General features: G+C 41.6%; 2 protein-coding genes across 3 annotated transcripts; one reads left to right on the forward strand and one right to left on the reverse strand.

Moving 5' to 3' along the window:
* Positions 1-820: 820 nt before the first annotated feature.
* On the reverse strand, positions 821-5,551 carry LOC147328529 (neuronal pentraxin-1-like). 2 transcript variants are annotated; one of them, XM_086296969.1, is made up of 5 exons: positions 5,033-5,551; positions 4,473-4,677; positions 3,517-3,758; positions 2,991-3,170; positions 821-2,117 (listed from the first exon to the last, which is right to left on the reverse strand). In XM_086296969.1, exons 1-5 carry the CDS (start codon positions 5,462-5,464, stop codon positions 1,896-1,898), a joined length of 1,281 nt encoding a protein of 426 aa, XP_086153095.1. In that variant the 5' UTR covers positions 5,465-5,551; the 3' UTR covers positions 821-1,895. The 2 variants fall into 2 exon arrangements, with proteins under 2 accessions (XP_086153095.1, XP_086153093.1); XM_086296967.1 differs by having other exon boundaries at positions 4,473-4,680.
* A 14,514-nt stretch (positions 5,552-20,065) lies between these two features.
* LOC147328530 (uncharacterized) lies at positions 20,066-22,915 on the forward strand. The gene is made up of 5 exons (XM_086297439.1): positions 20,066-20,110; positions 20,848-20,937; positions 21,259-21,354; positions 21,501-21,790; positions 21,973-22,915. The coding sequence occupies exons 1-5, from the start codon at positions 20,066-20,068 to the stop codon at positions 22,205-22,207; spliced, it is 756 nt and encodes a 251-aa protein (XP_086153565.1). The 3' UTR covers positions 22,208-22,915.
* The last annotated feature ends 239 nt before the right edge of the window (positions 22,916-23,154 follow it).

A 23,154-nucleotide genomic window follows, 5' to 3' on the forward strand; every position in this document is an offset into this window, starting at 1 on the left:
TGACCACTCAGAGTGGTCTGAAGAACATTCACTCCAAGGTCAAGCCAAAGATGTAATGAATAATTATTGTGGAAAACAGAATGAAAAGCCTAAAGCTGTTTTGTTTTTCTCCCTCCAATAATGCTCTAGTCAAGTTTTGGTTCATTCTTTTTAGCTTCTTTTGATTAAAATGCAGTATAATTAATCAACAAATTGTACCCCAGCAGAAATTATTCAGCACCACATGGCATGATGAATAGTTAAGGCCCTGATAAGATTTCTTAATTAAGAAAATACTTGGTGAGAAACAAATACAACAGCTGCCCACACTGAAGAATATTTCTCAAATGTCTTTGAGTAAAATTCCCCAGGATGATCTACCTGTGGTTGGACAAATTGCTTTCACGGTTTGATGCTTGAGCTTCAGATTAAGTGTCTGATTTAAATCCAGGAAGCATTAACGGCGACACTGTATCACTGGAAATAGTTGGTGCCATAATAACAGGTAATCTGAGTTAACTGACAAAGAACGTTTAAAGTTAAAAGTTTGAGTTCAGGCTGAATTTATTTGAACTGTTATGACAAGACACTTTCCCCCCTCTGACTGCCGTAGTGCAGGCGCTGCACCTCACACCACAAATAATAAACCTGGCAATAAGGGCTTATTTTCTTATCCAGTCACCTTAATCTGCACTGCACTCCATGCAGTTTCTTTTTGTTTTCTGCTTTGTGGCCGTCACTATCGCTTCCTTTTTCACCTATCTGGTTTAAAAAAAAACTCCACTTACTGTTGTTTGTTACTATAGAAATGTTCACATAAAGCCAGGAATGCACTCTGACATTAAGTATCACAATTTTATTACAAAAATTAAATTCTTCATCTCTCAGTTTTGCCATGCTTGGAGCATATAACAATACAGTAAAAAACCCAGACCCGGAGAAGATAGTAAAGCAGATTTCAACAATGCTTTCACAGCACTCTGTCATTCATGCTGTTACTATACAGTTACTGTAACATTCCTAATACAGAGTAGTACAAACACCTGCCAAAACACGTCATGTCAGATAACAAACTGTAATTAAATCACGTTTACCAGAAGAACAAGAAACTCAACCCAGCTCAGAGGGGAAAAGAAAAAGAAAAAACAGAAACCAGTAAACATTGAATTTGCAACTGAAAACATACCGAATGTGCTGAATATTTGTACCAGCCCAAGGCACCCAGGCTTCTAGCAATGTTGGCAAGTTAACGACATTCTTACAGAAACACTTGAAGCGAACGATGATTACAAATCGACTTGTACCACAGTTTGACTTTGCAGTGTCCTTCAACGTACCCTCCTCTCCTGGCATTCCTCTTCATCAGTCACAGTGCAAGTTCCGGAGGGGCGGGGCAAAGTGGAGGAGGAGGGAGGGTGGCAGGGAGGCATGGGAGGAAGGGAGGGGTCACGGGGAGCTGTACCGCATCAGACATCACTTTACAGCGCCAAACACTGACAAGAATTGGACGGACAGCGTAATCTCCCACTCTCCTGAAGGAAGGGTGGGGGCGAGAGTGGTTATGTAATTCCTCACTTGGATTGTGAATTGTCCAAACGTAAGGCGCAGATTGCCAGTTGCCAGTCCAAGACGAAATAAGCCAAACGAAAAGCTTAGATGTGCTTTCAACTGAATGTCCAAGAAAGAAAAAGGATAATAGCAATACTTTCTCACTGAGGTTTCCAAGATGAAATAGATTCTTTTTTTTTCCTCAAGATGAAAAGCGTTGTTTTGCAACATGGATACCTAAGAATGGTGGAAATCCCAGATTTAAGCTTACTTATAACTCAGATAGTCTCTAACAAACGTCAAATGAAGACAAGAACGACAAAAGCTCAGAAATACAGATAGGCCTTTCTTCAGCGGTGAGATGCAGTTCAGTTGGCTGAACGGCAAGGCTCGAAGGTCCATTTGGTCGCTCCGCCAAACACTTCAATGTTGCTCTCTGTCCAGGAGAACACATTGCCAGTCGATGCTTTGCTATTGCAGGTTGCCAAGTTATAGATCTCGGTGATAGAAAGTTTCTTATCCCAGATATTTAAGTTTGCCAGCTCACCAACAAAGGCTTGTGTGGCATCAAAGCCTCCTCCCAGCGTGTCCTGTGAAACAAAGGGATGTTAAGCATTTCACTTGGGGGTTTTCACAGGACAGTTGCAAGGTTATCCAGACTAGTTAAGGTTTATAAGATGAAAAAACTCGGGGCTTTAATTTGTACAAGAAACACACTCTTGTTTAAAGTGGGATCCTCTTTATGGAGGACAAAAAGTGCCAGGATCCAAAAAGAAAGAGAGAAAATTGATCAAATGTAATCTTGAAAATAAATAAATGTATGCCTTTAATTTATTATAACTAATGATAGTTTCAGTTTATTTGTTAGTTTGTTTCAGTTTACTTCAGACACTTATGTTAAATTATGCAAATAACGGGCTGAGGGCTTGGCAAGTTTTGCCATATAGTTGATCACTGGCAGGCTCACACACACGAGAAAACTACACTAACATTAATGAATAAAATGGGGGGAAATAAAGTTGAAAAAGGAATTAATTCAAGCTAAAGACAAAATTAAAACAAAAACAATTAAAATAGAAATATCTTTTGTCCCATTTTAGGAATTAAATTATGCCTCCTTTTCTACAAATTCTTGCCATTTTTTATCTTCCATACTCCTGAAAATACTTGATCCAGGTAGAAAGCCAAAACTGCAGCTGGATTTCATTTAAGAATATGATTGCAGTATGGAGGATACATCTTGCTTAGTTTTCTCTGTAAAATAGATCTCAAATTATGCTTCTCTATCAAAATTCATGCCTTGCACACACTGGAAAGCATTAATTGACCACCTCTGCAGTGCCCCCATGGTCTCATTTCATAAATATTGCCACTTTTAATCTTTGTTCAAATTTAATCACATAATTGGTTGAGAATTATTTCCAAACAGGTGTAGGATTAAATGTCTAAAAATTAATATCCACCTGCTCTTGTCCCAGGACCAGCACACCCTCTGGTTTGATGGGGTGGTATGGTGCCAGATTTTCCCCGCTGCCCCGCTTCACTCCGTCCTGGAAGGCCTCCCACATCCCGTCACGGGTGGTCCACGTGATGCAGAGGTGATGCCATTTTCCATCATTGATGAGGAACGGCAGTTTTGCAACCTGGAGCAAAGACATTTCGTAAGTTCCATTGTTCAATATGTCTTCCACACTTTGGTAGGACAGACTCGGCACATCGTGATGCCTTCCTGCTGAATCATTTCCACCCATATCACATATCTCCTCGTCTTCTATATAAAGGTTGCTTCTGTTTCAAACAGAACCTATTTTAACTCAGCCTCCTGTTGTGTTACAGAGAAGCTGTCAGGTTACCCTGACTCATCCAAGCAGAAAGTATTGCAGCTTTCCCCAACTGTAAATTACTATTTTGATGTGTTACATACACTTCCTGCAAAGGTGAGAAACGTGTGAATTCACTTTGCTTCCAGGATAATAGCTTTTTCATTACCTTGTCATTGATGAGAATCTCCATGGGGTTGTTCCCCCACTCAATCAGCACCAGTTCATTGGCCTGTCCTGGAACTGCATAGGAGAAGGGGGTGCCCACCCCAGGCGAAGCATTGGACTTGATCCACAGACACACGGTGAAGGCGTACATCTCAGGAAGGCTCTTCTTTGCTTTGGCGTACATATAGTTGGTTCTCAGGGGGAAAGTGATCTGGAACTTATCTGTTGGTCGGGTGTCTTTGCCTGTTGATGAGATTACTGTTAGTTAAAGCACTAGTAGTGAGCATTTTATTCATATGTCTAGAGATAAATTACAGGAAAGCTGAACATCCATACGCCTACATACATTTTGTAAAACTATGGTACATGACAGAGTCTTTAAAAAGCAAAAGAAGCTGAGGGCTGACTAGTTTCATACAATCTTTTCCATCATGGTTCTTTGCACCATTGCGATCCTGTGATATTTTGTGTAAGATGGCTCTGTCTCCTCCCTCTCATTCGGTCTAACATACGCACGCGCGTTTGCACGTGTTGGAATTTGAACCGACCGTGGATATTTGCTCCAAAACGCGCCGGTGCGAGGCGCGCGACGCAAAGTTTCACTAATCCCCTTTGCAGAGGCTCATATACAAGCTGGATCTTCAGATTCTTTGAAAAACAAAAACTCAGCGAAGCAAAAGTGCAAACAGAGCCTGAGATATGCAAAGCAATGCAGCTCCCCTCACCACTCTCTCATATCTGTGCGCAATGTGATGGTTGCGGTAAAAAGGTTTCACATTGCCGCTGCTACCTGTTTGGGGTGGGGAGTTTTCTAAGGGACGTTACGTCCTTGAGCGTGAAACACAATTAAATTACATCTAATCAGCTTTTAAATTGCCGTGGTTCGTTTTACTGCCGTGAAAGCAACACGGGGTCGAGCAGCTTTAAAGTCCCGTGCCCGTTGAAATCCAAACGCACCTTTCTCCAGGTCTGTTATCCGGTGGTGCAGAGAGGTGAGCGTGGACTCCACTCTGTTCCGCTGCTCGGTGTCATTCCTCGGTCCGGATTTGGTCTCCTCTAACGTGTTGACCCGGGACAGAACTTGCTTCTCCATGTCATCTATCTTGTTTTGCAGCAGGTCTTTCAGGCTGTTTGCTTGCACGGTGTTATTCCCCCGGCTGTACTGCTGCATCGGACAGAATGAGACAGAGAGGGGGTTAAAGAAGTGACAGGGAAGACTTCTTTTTCTTTAAAGTCCCTGGAAGCTGTTTACTCTACTCACTGCCAAGCGCAGAGCTTTATCTTAAACGTGCTATTCGCTTGATTTTATAGGCTGCGGAACATTTCACTTTACACGGAGCTTCTCTCCAACAAACAGATAAATATGTTAGAAAACACATGTGGCCCCAAGTACAAGCTGCAGAAAGCCGCAGCAACACACAATCAACGAGTTAAAGAATATTATCCTTTAATCTAATTAACTATGGAGGCTATTTAATTAACTTTTGATCTTTAATTAACTCGCTCTGCTTTCCTACCTCTAGATTCTCCAGTCTCTGTTTGAGCGTCTGTAAAGTCTGTCCCAGCTGGGCCAGAGTATCCGTAGTGCCCCGAGATACATCCCCCATCGTGTTCTTCGACCCCGGCCGCCGACCGCCAGGTCCTGCGGCCGCAGGGAGGCTCTGGCTCTCGCAGCGGCTCAACTTGGATGTTAGTTCCCTGATTGTCTCCTTTTGGTTCACAATGGTCTCCTTTTGCTGCAGCACCGTCTCCCGCAGTTGTATGATAGTGCTCTTCAGGTCTTCCGCCGGGCCGCTGTTTTGCATCGTAGCTGTGCACAAGTCCATATCCTTGGGCACTGACGTGCAAATAAACTGCGTCTGTCCGAAGTCTTGCCCGAGGCTCTCCACAACAACCAGGCAGGAAAGTAGAAAAAGTTTCCACGAGAATCCCTCCATGGTTCCAGTCATGCGTCAGGGATTGAGTGTGAGAGAGAGTGGTGTCTCCGAGATTTCAGCACCACGGAGCTGTCCACTGAAGCTGTGAGACTCGCGCTGCTGTGTGCGGCTTATATAGCGGACAAACCAGCGCAGATTCACTGCATCACTGAGGGGAGGCAGCGGGTTCTGCCAAGCCCACAGAGTCCAGCCCCTTATTTAAGGTCGTATTCACTCTGTCCTAACACTTACAGTGGCAGAGAGTGCGTGTACACCACAAAGTGAGATGAGATCGGGGAAGAAGAAGAGGAGGGGATGCAAAACGTTTCACGTGAAGTCTCAATCACTTGTCTTCAGTCTACTGCTAACAAACCTTCAGAATAACGTAACGTTAAATAAAGGGTAAAACCAGTCTCCAGTTTTCTGTCACGGTTGTGATTTGATCTTAAATTAAAATGATTGAAATAACAGAAACATTATTTTCACTATTTTAACCGTTTATTGAATAAAAAAAAGGATGAAGTGATGATATGTAATGTGTAAATATCGCTAACTCTCGAAACCTTGTTCATTAACATTTATAGTTTCTGGGCAGTAAGAATATACATAAACAGGTGACAGTATATTAATTAATAGTAGAAACATAAGATAAGAAACAAAAAAACACAACACTCAGTCAAATAGAATTTCTGATCCGTTTTTAATGCCTTTATTTGAGGTAAAGGAATCTTTTTCTGGAAAGTTAAGCTATTCCACATTTTTGACCAAATATCATTTTTACTTTACTTTAGAGCTTAATAAGATTTTAGTAACAAATTTTGCATTTCATTTACTTATATAACGGAGGATGTTTTTATTGAACAATATATTATTTTCCTTTTAAAGCCTTAAGTTTAATTTTGAGTGATCTCATTTTATTTTAATTATCGCATTCTTTCTTAACTGTGACATCAAAGTTAAAGATTATTGAATTTTGTTAAACTGCAGAGAAATTAAAAGGCTGAGCTGAGCTGTACAAAGGACACATCTCCACTCACTTCAGCACCCTGTGCACCATACAACTGTCTGCGCTTCACGCTCATCCAATGCGCGTTTGTGAATGCAAAATTATCAGTCCACCTTAAATGAAAACAGCTCCCCATCCTTCAGAAAAGTCTGTCCCACGGTTAGAGACCCCACCACAACCTCTCATTTTCTCACCCGCCCTCTCTCCCTCCCTCTCTCCCAATCTGTCTTTTTGGCATGCACGCTGGCGTCGTAAAACCGACTCCACTGGTGTCCAGAAATGTACTCCACGGTGCAGGTTCTTCAGTGACTTTAAAGTATAACAGCCTTGTTCACATCCCTAAACAACACGCTGTCAGAGTGTATTTTCCTTTTTGTTCACTGTAACAAAGTGTGCACCGCAGCAGCCACTCGGAGCCTGACAGAGACGCGCTTTGGGCTCGTCTGATGTGATGATAGCAGTTATGTTAAATCTCACCACTACAAGAGCGGAGGCGCTAAAAGGAAAGTCAAATGTTTCCAAATAATTAATCAGACTGTTGCGTAACCACCCCCGCGGCTCTCACACGAAAAAATAAGATGCACAGCGAGCAACACTTAGCACAGATCATGTTGCGATACCAAAACGCGAGTGATACGTGCAGGGTGAGGATGAGGGTTTAAAAAAACAATCACGTGCATCCGGGACTTTCCACTTTGGCATTAGAAAATTAAATGATATTTATGCAACACAAGCAGGTTTGTTCTCATGTATGAAACGAATTTGTTTCTTCACACCAAGTGTGGAGGGCTGAACTGAAGTAATGAATACATACAAAGATAGAGTACTGTGCACAAATCTGGAGCCACTCCCCCTGTCTTTACATTTTGTTTCCAAAGAGCCAGACTTACCTATAACTTTTAAAGTGGTCTTGAGCAAGTTGTCACCCATTTTCACTCCAGTCCTTTTACTTAATCACTTTCAGAGGATAATTTTCTTTGTTAAACTACTTGATACTTAACTGACCTACGACTCATTCAAATAGGAAAAATCATAAAGAAAAAAAGCTCAAGCAAACACCTGACACAGGACCTAAGAGATGTATCTGGATCTGCAGATGGTCAAGCTATTGTTCACTAAAGCAACATAAGAAATAGCCTCAGTGGAAGGATGGCTGTCCAGAGGCCATTCTAAGAGACGGGTAAAAAGGAGAAAATGCTGAGGTATGGCCAATTACACACAAGATGGAACAGAAATCTGTGGGAACAAGTCTGATGGAGGAATGAATTGAAATGTAATTTTTTTTTTTGGTTCAAAGCCTGTATTTGTATAGTGCTTTACTAGTCCCTAAGGACCCCAAAGCGCTTTACACATCCAGTCATTCACCCATTCAGACACTGGTGATGGCAAGCCACCCTGGGGCGCACTGACAGAGGCGAGGCTGCCGGACACTGGCGCCACCAGGTCCTCTGACCACCACCAGTAGGCAACGGGTGAAGTGTCTTGTCCAAGGACACAACGACCGAGACTGTCCAAGCCGGGGCTCGAACCGGCAAACCTTCCGATTACATGGCGAACTCCCAACTCTTGAGCCACGATCAATATTTACAGAAGATTTTGGGAGAAAGGAACAACAGTGAGTGTCTAAGTTTCACGTGTTAAACATGGTGGAGGCCCTGTCTTAATTTGGGGCTGTATTTCAAACAGTAGTTTGGGGGTTTTGTCAAATTGGATGGAATTATAAACACAAAAAAGTACCATCAGACTTTGATCTGCCGTCCGAAAAGCTTCATTTTCCAGCATGACAATGATCCCAAACACAATGCCAATGCAATAAAAGTATTTCTGGATGGGAAAAACCAGAATGGGAACACTTATCAGTCATGGATCGTCATGATTTCATGTGGATAGATAGATTGAATTCTGGCAGTTTGGTCGTTCAGAAAAAAAACTACTGAAACTAAGCACACTGAAAGAAGAAAAAGTTATGTGCATCGACCGAGGTTAGTATGTGTAAAGACACAGAGGCGAGTTTAACCTTTGTTATCACAATTATTATCAACTATATAGGCTCTCCTTAATTTGCATTTTAAGTGAAACTCGGGGTCTTGATGACATTTTTTATTAAATAAAAGGATCATCGTTTAAGTAGAAGCTCACTATTTTGAAACTATCGTGTGAGTAAAAACAAGCCCAGTCTCGCACCTGAACGCCCCTCGCTGCCTTTTCCCACATCTGGTTAGAACACCGGGTCACAACCATCGACTAACTAAACAAGAGTCCAAACGCACAAGTCGCAGGTTTGCTTTCCAACCCGCCTGCTCCGACACAAATATCCGCTCCGTCTCTGTCGCATCGGTGTAGTTGAGCTCTGCGTAAAACGCAGCCTTTTTAAGCAGCCTCTAATTTGAACTCTGCTGCATTTCAAGAGGTTTTTTCAGACTTTTATATGACGCCGCGGCAGCCGCCGGCTAAGGTGGGATGAAAATTGACCCAACAGTCCCCTTTAATTTGTTTAATTATCGATCCAACGCGTTGTAATCAGCAAGGTGCCAAGCTGAAGGAGAGAAAGAGCAGATATAACAAATGGTTAATGGCAGGGTCTAATTGCTGAGTTGCAGGACAAGCAGAGTAACAAATTCTCCTTATCTCAGCACATGCACATTAAAGACCGAGCGCTTATTAGCGCTCAGAGTGAGAGCGGCTGCGGATCAACAAGTAATGCCTCATTCAGTGTTTTCAGCCACCAGCAGCGACGCAGTGCTTGTTTACCAAATGAGAGCAGATTGAGCAGCTTTAAAAGCTCTTGATGTGCAAGAGTTAATGTTAATGACGCTGCTTCTTCCCACTGTACTGAGAGGTTACACTAGAAGGGACGACTGCTTATCACATTTATCTGTTCAGTATTCATCTCCTGTCCCACGCATTAAACCATTCTGCAGCACCATATGTTCAGCTATGATTCCCCCCATCCTCGCTGTGTGCCTGCCACTTACTCTGCTGCAACTCCCATAAAACTGATTTAACTAGCTGTCCAGTTAGTTTTTCATTGAGCTTACCAAAACCTACGAAACTGTAGCACGTGGAATTAGTTTTTTCTGTTACTTTATACTTCCTGAAAGTGAAGCATTTAGATGGAACTTGATATTTCACAGCTAGATTTACATCGTTTCTTCAGTTTTTGAAGAGGAGTTTTGACCCATTCTTCCTTGCAGCTTGCTCTGAGCACAAGGTCAGATGTGGCAGTGCATGAGCCAGCAGACCAAGCTGGACTCCAGGGGCCGGTATGGAAAAGGGCTGAAATCCATAATGATCAGTCTCTCAGGTTCACTGAATAATGCAAAGCTTTATAATAGAACCCACTCTCTAATGGTAGAGATAAATAAGGACCATTTTGCACACTGGCAGGCAAAACGCCTGCTTATTTATCCAGCATCTGCAATAGCAAAACAGAGAGTAGGGAGGGTGGCATGAGGGTGGGTGTGGTAGTGCAGCACAAGCAAAACAAGAAGGCAAGGGGGGTTCATGTTGGTGCAATCTGAGTGTGTTGGGTATGATTTGTCTGTCACCTCTGTGCCACATCTGAGCACTGTTTGTACTGCTTCTCTTTGTTCAAAATTCTCATTTCACAGCTTGGAGGAAGTGTATTTTCAGTTGCAAATCTATTAACTTTCCTCCTTTGTTTGCTCTGTCCAGGTTCCCAAAGTAAACTTTGTTTTTCCCCTCCATGTGCACACTCCACTACATCCCTTCTGACTGTGGGGAATTCAGATGTGCTGCCAGCTAACTGAAGCCTCAGTGCTGAAACTCCAGTGTCTCTGCCACTGCTACACTGATGTCTCCATTTCATCACATCTCACCATCCCACCAGGTAGGGGCTCTCTGATGGGATGCCTGCACTGTGGAGTAGTCTGCTGTTATGCATGTACTCCCACCAGGACAGCTGGGAAGAGTGGAGGACAAGAGTGGAGCAGAAAAACGCCAAAGAGTCTGTCTCTGCTAACAGAGGTAGTTTTATTTTATGCAGACACACACACACTGACAAACTGAACATTATAAACCATGCAAATTATAAATTCTTCCGCATGCCTGTATGCAGATGAAATACAGGACTAAATAATTTGGCTTTGACCTTCAGCTCTATGATCTACTTCTTATAACATTGTTTTATTGACGTTCGCACACACCGGAGGGTCGTTCAGTAACTTACGCCTCTCTTACTAAAATCCAAAGTGACATAAACAAACAAGGCGTTCCACTGGGCTCTGAGCTAATCTCATCATAATTCTCCAAAGCCTGCACATTAACGCTCTCGCTATGACAGTGCTGTTCATCAAGCTGCTTGCGTTGGCCTCGTTGCACTTGCTCCAGAAACAACATTTTACCCCATTAGGCCTTTACCTCGACAAGACTGAGGCCAAAATAGGAGGGAGGGGATGTTTAGTCTTCAGCATAAGACAGACTGAAATGATGGTCCTGTTTTTATTTTTAGAAAATAGGTTGGGAAGAGGGCGATGTTTCAGGTGCTAGATGAGTTTCTGTTTCCAGTGTTGTATTGGGCAGAGGGATTTTAAAGCGTGTGCTTAAAACAAACTACAACAAGAGCAAAAACAAAGCGTCTTGATAGGGTGTTGGAACCGCCCATGCAGGCAGAACAGCTTCACTGCCCTCTATGCTTTATTAACCGTCCAATCTCTAGAATAAAAATCTCTAAAATTGGACTTCTACACTAACCACAGTTTTGAACCGTGATGAACACCATGTTCAAGCAAGTGCACATGGCAGCAGGACAACCGAGGTCACAGATCTATGATTGATTTTGTAATCATATCAGCAGACCTGGAGTCATATGTTGCAGACACTTTGGTAAAGACAGGAGCAGGGCTGGAGGACAAGGTCAAGGGTGGATGCTGCACAAATTTGTCTGGTAGAAGTCCTAGTGTGGAAGATCTTTAATTCCCATCTCAGACAGCAGAAACAGGGAGCATGGGTGCTGGCTCCACCATTTGCAAACTTTTTTTTAAAATGTCATCAGGACGCTACAGCACAGAGCAAACACCATTGCCACAGACACAGCTGTCAGGGAAACAAAAGAACATCATATCAAGAAGGACTTGAGTAAATGTTGTTATCAAAGCTGGACATTTATCGAAGCTGGGAAGGCACCAGGAGAGAAGGACAACTGCTGCCTAACTGAAAACCCTCAGTGATCCCCTATTTGTTAACAGTAATGCATTTTCTCTAACACAGAGTCTCTGTTGCATTTAAACCCCAAAACACGCTGCGCCAAAAATTAGTCCACCCTGAGGATCAGGTCCCCCAACACAAAAAGAGTAATAAAGTGTACGCTGTTAAGTTCCAGGAGGATTGCCAGGATTTATACATCGGGGAACCCAAACAACCTTTGACTAAGCGGATGGCACAATACAGAAGAGCTAATTCATCAGGCCAGGACTCTGTAGTCTATGGACACTCTTTCAGTAATGGGGATGTACACATCCTGGACAGAGAGGAATGCTTGTTTGAACGAGGAGTCAAGGAGAAAATTTACATCAAAGGGGAAAGACCATCTCTGCATCGAGCAGGTGAATGGTACTCACGGCCACTGATCAGTGGTCATGATCATTTGCATATTAACGATCATGAAACTGACCTCACAGCCCATTGTTAGTCAGCTGTGCTGGTTTCAGTCATTATGCAAATGTACTGTTTATACGGTTGGGGAAACCTGCAGTCAGCTGAGACTGAAGAAATGTTTCTCCCCCACATCCAGATGAACAGAATCAACTTTTGGGACAAAAATTATAGTTCAATAAAATTGTCAAGGGACAGAATGGATGGAGTTTTTTCATCTATATCTCAACATCTTGTTTACATCCACATGTGCACATTTTTCCTAAAAAAGATTCAATAAGAGTTTCAAAACAGCACCAAAATGAAGAGTATGTACGAGGGAGGCTTGCACCTTTATTACAGCTCACTGTATTTCCCCTCACAGAGGTCACTTTTTCTCTGCTTTTTAAAATGTTACAACTCCAAAGCTCACATGCTTTTAAATCTAACCCACTTTCAAGTGTACGGTGGCATCATCCAGGTAGAAATAAAAATTAAGCCTTCTAAAATTTTACACAGTGCCATAATGGAGCAACAGTTCTCACAGCCTTAAAGACAAGCTGAAGCACTTAGTGTTTAGTGGCAGAGCAAGGACATCACTCTGTGGGAGCAGGTGTGTTTTAGGACTCAATAACATCGTGAAGATGAAACCCTGTAAAGCAGAAGGGTTTGAAGTGGAAGTGAGTAATAGGGAGAGCGAGCTCTCTGCACATCCCCTCTCAATTATATCAAGTGACCAAAGTATCTCCTTGTAAACTACAACATTTTCTGCCCTAGCCTTCCTTTGTGCTGGGTTATTTCTCCCCAGAGGAGATTAAATTTTGACTGAGGTTGAAAGGAACCTAGTTTACAGAGAAGGAAAATAGCGAGAAGGAAATTTCATCAACACTTAATTTAGGAGAGGAATGAAACATGGCAACAATAAAAAAAAAAAAATGCAATACCTGTTTTTCCTTCGTTACAAAATTCTTTCAAATTAAAAGCTTCTTAGCAATGTTGTTTTCTGTCAAGTTGGTGTACAAGTTTGCTTTTCTTAAGTGTGCATATTTTTTCCAAAGAGGAACTAGGAGCTTTTATTATATAATCATACCTCCATAAGGAGATCGTTATCTACACTGTGAATTAAAACAGTGTTTTACATTCATATTTGGTTTGGCTGGATTTTTCTAGTCTAAATTATTCATGATGTTGAAGCAACGCTTAGAGATCCCAGCGTTGTACCACACGGTTTATTCATATACAGCAAATCAGCCGTGGCGTTGTGCTGCACATGAATAATATATATGCATAGGGTTTTTGATGAGTGCTACTGTCAGCTGTAGGCACGTTCAGGCTCAGAAACCTCCTGCTTAATAGCCAGAATGTCTCATTAATTCTCGGTACAAATAAAGTGAGATCTCCAGATGCTGCTGCTTTTCATTGGAAATCACACATTTAGGGAATAAACCATGTAACAATCCTTTTTAGCTAATACATGCCAGTTCTGCTTAACATTTCTCACATTTTACACTTGCGCACAGCATGTCCTGTTAAACCCTCCAAGTTCAGTAAATGTACATTTTCTCTTTATGAGCATTTGAGGCTTCCAGTGAATACAAGTGAGCCAGAGCCACCTGAGTGTGTGAAGCAGCGTCTCCTGAATCAGTGTGATTCGTTGCCTTTTTGTAGCTTTGATGTTGCACATAAGGCCACTTGACATTCTCCCTCCTTCTTTCTGAAGTGCTCACTCTGAAGCCCAGAACAGAGGACAGCTGACTGCTTTGTTAGATGATGCATGTCTCATTAGCCTTTATTGCAGCCTGCCAGGCACAACTTTATCTACCAATTCATTTACCTACAGTCACATACAATTCTAAGGTTTTATGAAAAGAGCATACTAAAAAAAAAAGAACTCATTTGGTCCCTCGCAGGTCTTTAAATTAGCTAAATAGAACCTCAGATGAACAGTATGAGGTGACACGCTGCAGTGTGCTGTTAGGTTGAAAGAAGAAGTGTGTGAAAAACTAAGTTCATCCTATAATTCAGTCATTTGTAGCACCACATTTAGCTGCATTAACTTTAATCTTCTCTGTTTGACTTTATGAGTCTCACACACTGTTCTGCAGGAAATTTGGCCGCCTCTTCTTTTCAGCGATGCTTTGGTTCGTTGAGATTTGCAGGCATTTATTTATGCACTGCTCTCTTGAGGTTCCGCCACAGCATTTCAAATGGGTTGTAGTCTGCACTTTGACTAAACCTTCACAACATCCTGATTCTTTTCTTTTTCAGCTGTTTTGCTGCAGATTTGCTGCTGTGCTCAGAATCATTGTCCTGCTGCATGGCTTAGTTTCAGCCAGGCTTTAGCTATCAGACAGCTGGCCTCACATTTGACTCTGGAATACTTTGGTATAGAGAGTTTTTTTTCCAAACTTTGGTGGACAAATCAAAGTGGAGATGTTTGCACAGTGCAGACATTATTCCAGAAGTCTTGTGGTTTGTCTGCAGTTTCTCTAAGTGTTGCACGGTCTGACACTGGGGTAAGCTGGGATGTTCACTCCCAGGAAGACCGCCTTGAATGTTTTCAACTTCTGAACAATCTTCATCACTGTAGAATCACCAACTTCAGATTGTTTAAAAATAACCCGTCAATCCGGTTATTAACCCATGATAATGCCCCGAATCTTTTGAGTTATCATATTTATCCCCACCACATTCAGACCCATAACAGAGACACACACTACTCTGGTGTCAGTCAACAGCTGCAGGGTATCTCCTCTGGCACCATTTGCACAGGCAGGTTTAAACCATAGAGCAAATAAAATGAAAAATAAGAGTACCAAGACCGTTCTCAGCCAACTGTCACGAGTATGCAGCGACAGACCTTGTGTTTCTTTTTAGCGGTACCCAAGTGCAGACACTCGAGGCAGGGATAAGGTTTAACAAAAAACACACGGTTTATTGAAGGTAGAACACGAAAGTGCAAAATATGATAAACCAAAATCAACAGCTAAACTAAACTCGGACCTGACAATGAACGAAGGAAAACAGAGGACTTAAATATACAAAAGGGCAATGAGGGAAGTGGAAACACAGCTGATAAAAATAAATGTGGAGGAAACAAAACTAAACACACTGAACATGAACAAGACTATCAAAATAAAACATGAAATGCTGAGAAGAAGACTAACGCGAGCTTGACACAGGAGGAAAGGCAGATGAGAGCGGGAGCGAGGGAACACAAGAGAGCACACATGAAAGCACAACACAACAACGACGCGACACAGAAGACATGATAGACTTGACATGAAAACTAAGGACTAAACTCACTTTACAAAGAAATCAGAAAAACAACACAAACTAAAAATGCTGGGATGAATGACCCAGAACAATGACACCACTATTTTTTCTAGTGTGGAGATGTTTGTGCGCCAGTTTGCTATCAGAGTTGAGCTGTACTTAATTTCCAAAATTATCCCAAAATACAAACATGTTTACATGTGCTGTGTTCGAAATGTGCATGACATCTTGCTGAAATACAAATCCAGGACTGAATGATTGATTCAAATTACTTTGTTTCCCTTTGATTGTGAACATAGAACACCTGCACATTTAGAAAGATTAATTTCCTGACGTCAGACAGAACTGTGAATATATTAAGCTCTGATTGTCGAGTGTGAACCAGGCAATCATAAGAAAGGACAGTAGAGAAAATGGGATTGTATTAAATGTAAAAGACTAAAATAATTATTTGAAAGATGCACAGAATGACTGAGAATCACTGCTTTATATTCCAGTATATGCTGAATTGTTACCAATTTTTATATTATGTAAAGGTACAAACTGAAGAAATCTATGCTCATGCAGACTCACAACAACTCTGTATTAATGACTCTTCCCCCCCAACTGGTGACCAAAACCATGCCGTCAAACTGCCCCCCACAGCCCAACAGCGTTAGTCGATCTCCTCCCAGATTCATTTTCCCTTTAATATGTCACCCGTCTGCATTCATCCATCCTTTTATTGCTGCTTGTATGGCTTTGTTAGATTCATTCAGTTCAGTTGATGATTCAGTGCCCTTTCATAATACAAGCACCATCTCAGTCAGCTGAAGTGGTCTGTACTGCTTTGCTCTCAGACCCGAGTACTCCACTCCGCCTACACCTCTCACAGTGTTGGGGAAGGTGAGCCGCAGCTCACTGTTGTTCAGTGTTATGGTAAATGCTCCTCACGCTTGTTGTGTGAGTTCGTTCAGCTAACAAGTATGAACATGTGGCTCTGAGTGCTCATCGCTTGCCTGTGTGTGTGCGTGTGTGGGTCAAAGTTGCCTTTTCTGTGGATGCGACAAGTGCCAAACTGAAGTGGCACAAATCTTTCCACTGGCTGCTCTGTCAAATACAAAGTGACATCACCATTACTGAAGACATCACTTCAAAACTCAAGGTCACGGTCAATTGGCCCTTATCTCCCTCTTCTTCTTCTCCCACTCTCTTTTTCACGTGTGCATGCTGTCACGTTGTCTGTTCAGTGTAGTAATTATCATCCAGTATCCAGAAAATGGTGACGCCAGAGTTGTGTTGTTCCCAGTGCGAATAGTTGGGAGCAAAAATAATTCTAGAAAAATAAATGAACTTCCCCTGAGAGTGAAATATCATTTTTTAAACTGCTGATGCCAAATATCAGGTTCATTTTTGCTGGTCAGAGGACACACGATAGACACACACATTCATTCAGTTAACCGAGTGCTGTCTGATTTCACATGAACTCATTGATCACGGGGAAAAGGAGACATGTCTGGAGGATGTGTGCTCCATGATGCCTGCATACGGTCATGAATGAATAGGTATCCGTGTATGTGGTGATCGATTATCTTGTCAGCACAAGCTGTTGGCAATTACAGAGAAGCTGCATGAACACAGAGGTAATTCACACATCCCTCAAATTATTGACAAAGCTGTTTAGTAGGTTTTATGTCAGATGGAGTCACATTTAAAATCCTGCCTCTAAAGTGTTTCTGTAGCCCAGGTGCCAAACTTCTGCGTGAGTGACTAAATGCTGCCGTAAAGATGGCACTGAATAATCCGTGTACATGCTTAAGATGGCTAACATATTTATACAGCACTATATTTGTTTCATCTAAACACTTCATTTTATGTGTCCATTCAATCCTCCTCCAGAAATGGAGAGGCCAAGTGGGCAGAACCTACCCAGGGCTGAGGGGCATCAGGGGGAACTGTGCGTCAGTCAATTCAGTTAATGTTAAAAAAAACAATAGAAGGTGCAGTTGTGCTACATTTCACACTTACTTTCATCTAAGGCCATAATGTTTCATTTATTTAAATGCCTGCTGCCATTGAGTCTTAGTCCCCTGCCCAGGGACTTAAGGTGAACGAGGTGACGTCAGTTCCTCAATGAGGTGGGAGGAGCCAAAGATTAATACCTGAGAGGCGGACTCAACAAGGAGCTAAAACTCGGGGTCATCACATACGAGCTTAACTTCTTATCTACCTGGACTGCTGACACCGTCGAAGCTTAATTTTTCAGAGATGGTAAGTGATCTCAGCAGGGACAAAATACAACAAAATGATGGGTACCGGTATATAATGTTATGTGGATATATTACAGTAAGGTCTCTTTTGGGCTCCTCAGTGAATTTTTCCAGTGTTGCTTTATTTACTGCTGTTCACTGAAAAGTGAGAGAAAAATTCATTTTTATACAAACAGATTTGTTTTGTTTGTTTGTTCTTCCGGGGACTTACAAATTTAATTAATCAACATGTAAATTGCTTAATTTGTTATTTTTGAATTAGTTGATGAAGCATATCCCGTAAATCAGACAAAAAGGTGCATTTTAACGAAAACCAAAGCATTTATTTAGCCATTAATGTATACATTCATTTGTTAGTTACATTGTAATTTTGGTGAAAAAACTATGTGAGGTGCAGAGAAACATCAGAAATCAGTGTTTAACTTTGACCGTCTGGATTAATACAAGAATGGAGGAAAGTGGGGATTTTAACAGCTACGTACATATTTATGTGTTTGTTTTTTGTTATTATTGAAATTTTAAAAATGAGTTTTGTATAACTGCCCCCTTCAGGCACACTTAGGAACTACATACTCAAACTTTGTAGTACTTTAAAAACAGATGAATTTATTTTATTCATACATTAATTCACTTTCCTTGTAATGTTGGAAAAGACCCAAATGCAACTATTTGTGGCGTAAAGATACAGCAGTCCTACTAACCAAAACCCTATTACAGAGTCATTATAATATGAACATGAGCGTTTACATCGGGGTTAGGGTAATTAATTGAGTAATTCCAGTAAACGCGAGTGATTGGTTGAGTGAAATCCGGATGAAACGTTGGACAAAAGAGGTGAAAAGAAAGCCTGACACATTTCAGTGTTATGCAAATAAAGACGGGCCTCGTCCTTCAGCTCCACTGGCTCAGCGGTGCAGAAAAGCCAGGTTTTCACAGACTCGACGATTTCTTTCAAAGCAGCACATCCACTGACTATTTTCTTCAGCATGACCTGCACTGAAAGCCATGCTGACTCCCAGAACACCGCTTTCATCACGGCGCATGTGAGGTTTCAAGGTTTTTAGAAAAGAAAAAAAAAGGGTAGCATCGAAATGTGCTGCCAGGAGGCTATGAGAGAAGTTTGTTGGGTGATATTAATTACTTGTGAGTGCTTTAGACCTCAATTAACCCCACCCACTGTCTGAGAAGAGACAGACAGCGCAGATCAGTGCGCGCAGAGCTGCATCATGTGTGATATATTCGAACCTTGTAAATATCTAATGTAGATATGACGCCATTAAATAGTATACTATTTAAATAGTTTTCGTTCAAAAAAGCAACATTTTTAGGAATTTAATAAAAAGAAAAGGAAAAGAATTTTTTTCTAACAAGGACATGCAAGTTGAAAGTTTGTGATTTCTATTTGTTAGAGCAGGGCCGGATCAACTCAAAACAAGGCCCTAGGCAAAAATTAGCTTATGGTCCCCCCCATTATGTTTACAGTTCAAAATTGACTTGTTTGTAAGTAGTTGGTTGTTCATCCCAAATGTATTTAACAATCTACAAAACAATATCACAGAAATCACCCTTCTATGCAGCACATGGAGATAACAATGGATTTATTAACCCTTTAAAGCCGGTCAGAGCAGCACGCTCCGTTTTGCGTAACTATTTTTAAATCCCTGTAAAACCGGAACCGCGTAAGTTAGCGCAATAATTTTTTTTGCATATGAAACCGGAGGAGTTGTACTTACATCTTATGCCATCAGCTTGTCCTAGGTCACGGTTTCCTTCTACATATAGCTTTGCAAATATTGCATAAAAAGTGCTTGCAGGAGTATCTCAAAAATAAAACTATGAAGACACTCAAAATAAATTTCCTGTTGTTGTAAACTATTTTTTGCAAAAAACTAAACAAAAACGATTTTCAATTTTTTTGTAGTTTATTGCACTTTTTTGCAATTTATGTAGTTACTATGGACTTAATGCATACATATTATTAAAATATGGGCTGTAACAGTTGTATTGATGTATAGCAACTTGAAATGCTCCCAAAAATGAATGGCACTACAGCATGTAAAGATATAAAGTAAGCTCTGGCGGCCTTGGTTCTATGGTAGGTCTTAAAGGGTTAAACACGTGTTCATTTGTTAAAATTAGCCCACTTTTGAATGAAACGGACAAGTTTCGGGAAAGTTAAAAAAATGGTAGTGAGACCTGCTGTGATGTATGATTTGGCATCAAAAAAATAATAGGTGGTCATGTAGTGCAGGAGTATGTCTGTGAAGGTTCTGAGTCACCCAGGTCATCGTAGTCTAAGAAGCTTGGAAAGAAAAGCGTCTGGACTTCTTTAGGTTTCCTTGAAGGCGTTTCAGACCAGCCACACACTCGGACAAAAACTGGTTTATCCCACAGACAAGACTCCTAAGCACAAACTTAACAACATAGTGTTTGCTGTACAGTGTAGCGAGAAATGCTCAGACCTCTACATTGGAGAGACCAAACAGCAATTTCATAAACGCATGGCACAACATGGAAGAGCCACCTCGACGGGACAAGGCTCGGCTGTCCACAAAGGTCACTCTTTCGATGATGCCAATGTTCACATTTTGGACCAAGACAGATGGTTTGAAAGAGGAGTGAAAGAAGCATCTATGTCTGCTGTGAATGACCATCTTTGAACAGAGGCGGTGGCTTACAACACCAACGGTCTGGCATCAATAATCCAGTTTTGGGATCCTTCCCAGACGCTTTAACGCCCACTCACATCCTGGGCCGTTTGACCTCAGTAAATTACATGATAGGGTGGGGCCAGGTTTCACCATGGGTTCACCCTAAACCTTGGCTGATTGTGACCTAGACGAGTTTTCACACCTTGGATCGTGTGATTAGGCAAGAGGAACAATAGGGGCTCCATGACCCTCTTGGGGGCTCAAAATCTGAGACTCTCAACCAATTGCTCTTAGAACTGAAGAAGCTTCTCGGGTGAATCTATCTATCTAGGGAGTGAAGAGTAACGCAATTTCTATTCTCCGTATGTCCTGTACATGTGGCAGAATCGACAAATAAAGTTGACTTTGACTTTGACTTTTGACTTTGAAACATCTTCAAAGAAACTTGACAAAGTCCAGTCGCTTTTCTTTCCAAGCTCATTAGACTAGTGCAGGAGTATTTACTATCTTTATTTTCACTAGATGCAGACATATTCAGCAAAATACTTCTTCAAATAATTTTTTTTAAAGAAATACTCATTAAAATTTACCAGCTGCTCTTTTTACCCTTGTTCTAACATCGGTGTCTGTGTGTTATAACAGTGTGGCACGCCTTTTCACTTGGAGGATGACAGCCGCTGCAGGAAGCGAAAAAGAGTCTGCTCTGTTCAGCCTGGATGCGCCCTTATCAAGGTAACGCTTGAGCTTACTGTCCGGGACACTGATCAGTAAAAGATCTGAGCATCTTTTCCAGCTGTGAAATTATCTAAATAAATAAAAAAGTGCAAAAAAAACCCCAATATAATAACTTCATTGCTTTATACTTTTAAAATATAGGATTCATTAATATTATTTACTTCCAACAGATGCAGATAATATGTGACCAGGCTTGCACGACAAAACACTCTTTATTTGATTATTATTCTTTTTAAAATTCCTTTTTATTCAACACTTGTTGTCACTTTAACCTTATTCACCCTTAATTCTAACATGGACCTGTTTGTGCTGTTGCAGTGCGGCAAGGCTTTTTACTTGGAGGACAATACCCGCTGCAGGAAGAGGAAAAGAGTATCCTCTTGTCAGGAAACCACTGGAGCTGGCTGTAACAAGGTAATAGCTGCTCTTACTGACTGAGACAGAGTGGGCATTCTAAATTCAGATAAATCTGGAAAAATAAACACCCATGTGGTCTTAGAATAGAAACAAATAAAACAAAGTCATTAAATTTGACACAATCTGCTCTTCGCTTCTTCCAGGTCCAGGATTTCATCCCAGAGGCCAAAGCTTCCAGTTGTCCTGACCTCCATCAGGTCATCACTGTAACACAACTGAGCACTGCTGCTCTGACACCTGCGCAGACCCAAGGATTCGCTGAGCCATCGACTACTTCTCCTGTCCAGGATCTATTTCCCACTCCTCAGGCCTCTCCCACTGAGCTGAGCCCCGGTGGTGTCCTGGAGCAGAGGGAGACACCTCTGTTGATCCATGGATACACCGTAGAAGAGTATCAGAAGATCTACCACTCTGTAGTGGATGATATGCTCAAGTAAGTTGATTTTTATTAAAATAATTAAAAATCTGTCTCATAGATACTTTACCCAATTTAAATAGAAAATAAGAATAATGGGAAATTCCTCTTTATTTTTTGTGAAAAATTAACTAAGACAAATTCTCTCATATTTTTTTCAAATCTGAAACAATAAATTTGTGTGTGTTCCTGTCTTACAGATATAAAAATGGGCGGCCCCGGCCATATACTGTTCAGCTTGGCCGTATCATAAAACAGCGCCTCTGGGAGAAACTTAACTGTCCACAAATTAGTTTACAAGAGGGTGATAGTGGACTACTGATGGTCAGTGAATTACATGAAGACGAAGTTTATCCTCCTCTTATAGAAGTGGACATCTCACATGAACCGGATCCCCGGGAGCCTTCTCGGGGGAAAAAAGCAAAACATTGCTAAATACAAACATGTAGCAAAAAATCAAACTGTAAATATTGATCAAAAGACTCAAAAAGACTGAACTCAGCTGTAAATATTAAACAGACACAGGCTTGACCTTGATGCAAGAAAAAACTCTGGCACAAAACTGAACTGCGACCTCTGACATCGAGTTACATCTCAGTCTCCACCTACAGCAGCAAACTCCACATTCTGCCTCATGCATCCTGAACTTTAAGTGAACCCAGCCTTCCATCAACATCTTTCAGGAGCCAACCACAGCCTCAGTTTTTGCCACTTCCATCCAGCAGCCTCCGAAGCCTGACCCAAAACCTGCGGCTTCTCCCAGTGCACAATTTCCACCTTTGTCTGCAGCCGCAGTTGATTACAGCAGCTTTATGCCACCAGCTCAGACTCAAGCCTTAAATGGCAGCATCCAGCGTGAACCCTGATTCTTGCAGTCTTTTCCAACAATCCTCAGTCTCCGCCAGCAGCTGCTGCCTGAAGGCTAAAACATCTGCCTGAAGATTCAGATAGTCTGTCGCAGCATCACAAACTATTTCAGATCCCTGTCCTCCACCTTCAACCTCCAGGTGTAACTACAAGCTTCTGTGCCATCTGAAGCTTGAGAAAGTGTCTGCAGCATCTATACATTGTGCAGTTTCACCTGTAGCCTTTAGAAGGATTTTTTTTTAATGATGTTCCCTCTCCCTCAATGTAAAGGCTCTGAAAGCAAACAACACTCTCCTCTGACCGTCAGCCTGCATCCCACATCCACTGAGTGTGAGATAACTTTTAAATGACGACAGCGTGTTTAAGGTTTTACCTCGACATGATGAATATGTAATGTGTTTTCACTTTTTTTCTGATATGATGATTGGATGTTTTTAACCAAACATCAAGCTGCTGCCTGGGCTCCCCACATCACTGAGCAGACTTGAAGTCTGGGGACGAGGAAGTGGACAACC

The sequence above is a fragment of the Aulonocara sp. 'chitande type north' Nkhata Bay genome, linkage group LG6, assembly GCF_057382095.1.
Source record: "Aulonocara sp. 'chitande type north' Nkhata Bay isolate Kocher_YH1m ecotype deep benthic linkage group LG6, A_spYH_male_GT1.1, whole genome shotgun sequence".
Taxonomy (NCBI): Eukaryota; Metazoa; Chordata; class Actinopteri; order Cichliformes; family Cichlidae; genus Aulonocara; species Aulonocara sp. 'chitande type north' Nkhata Bay.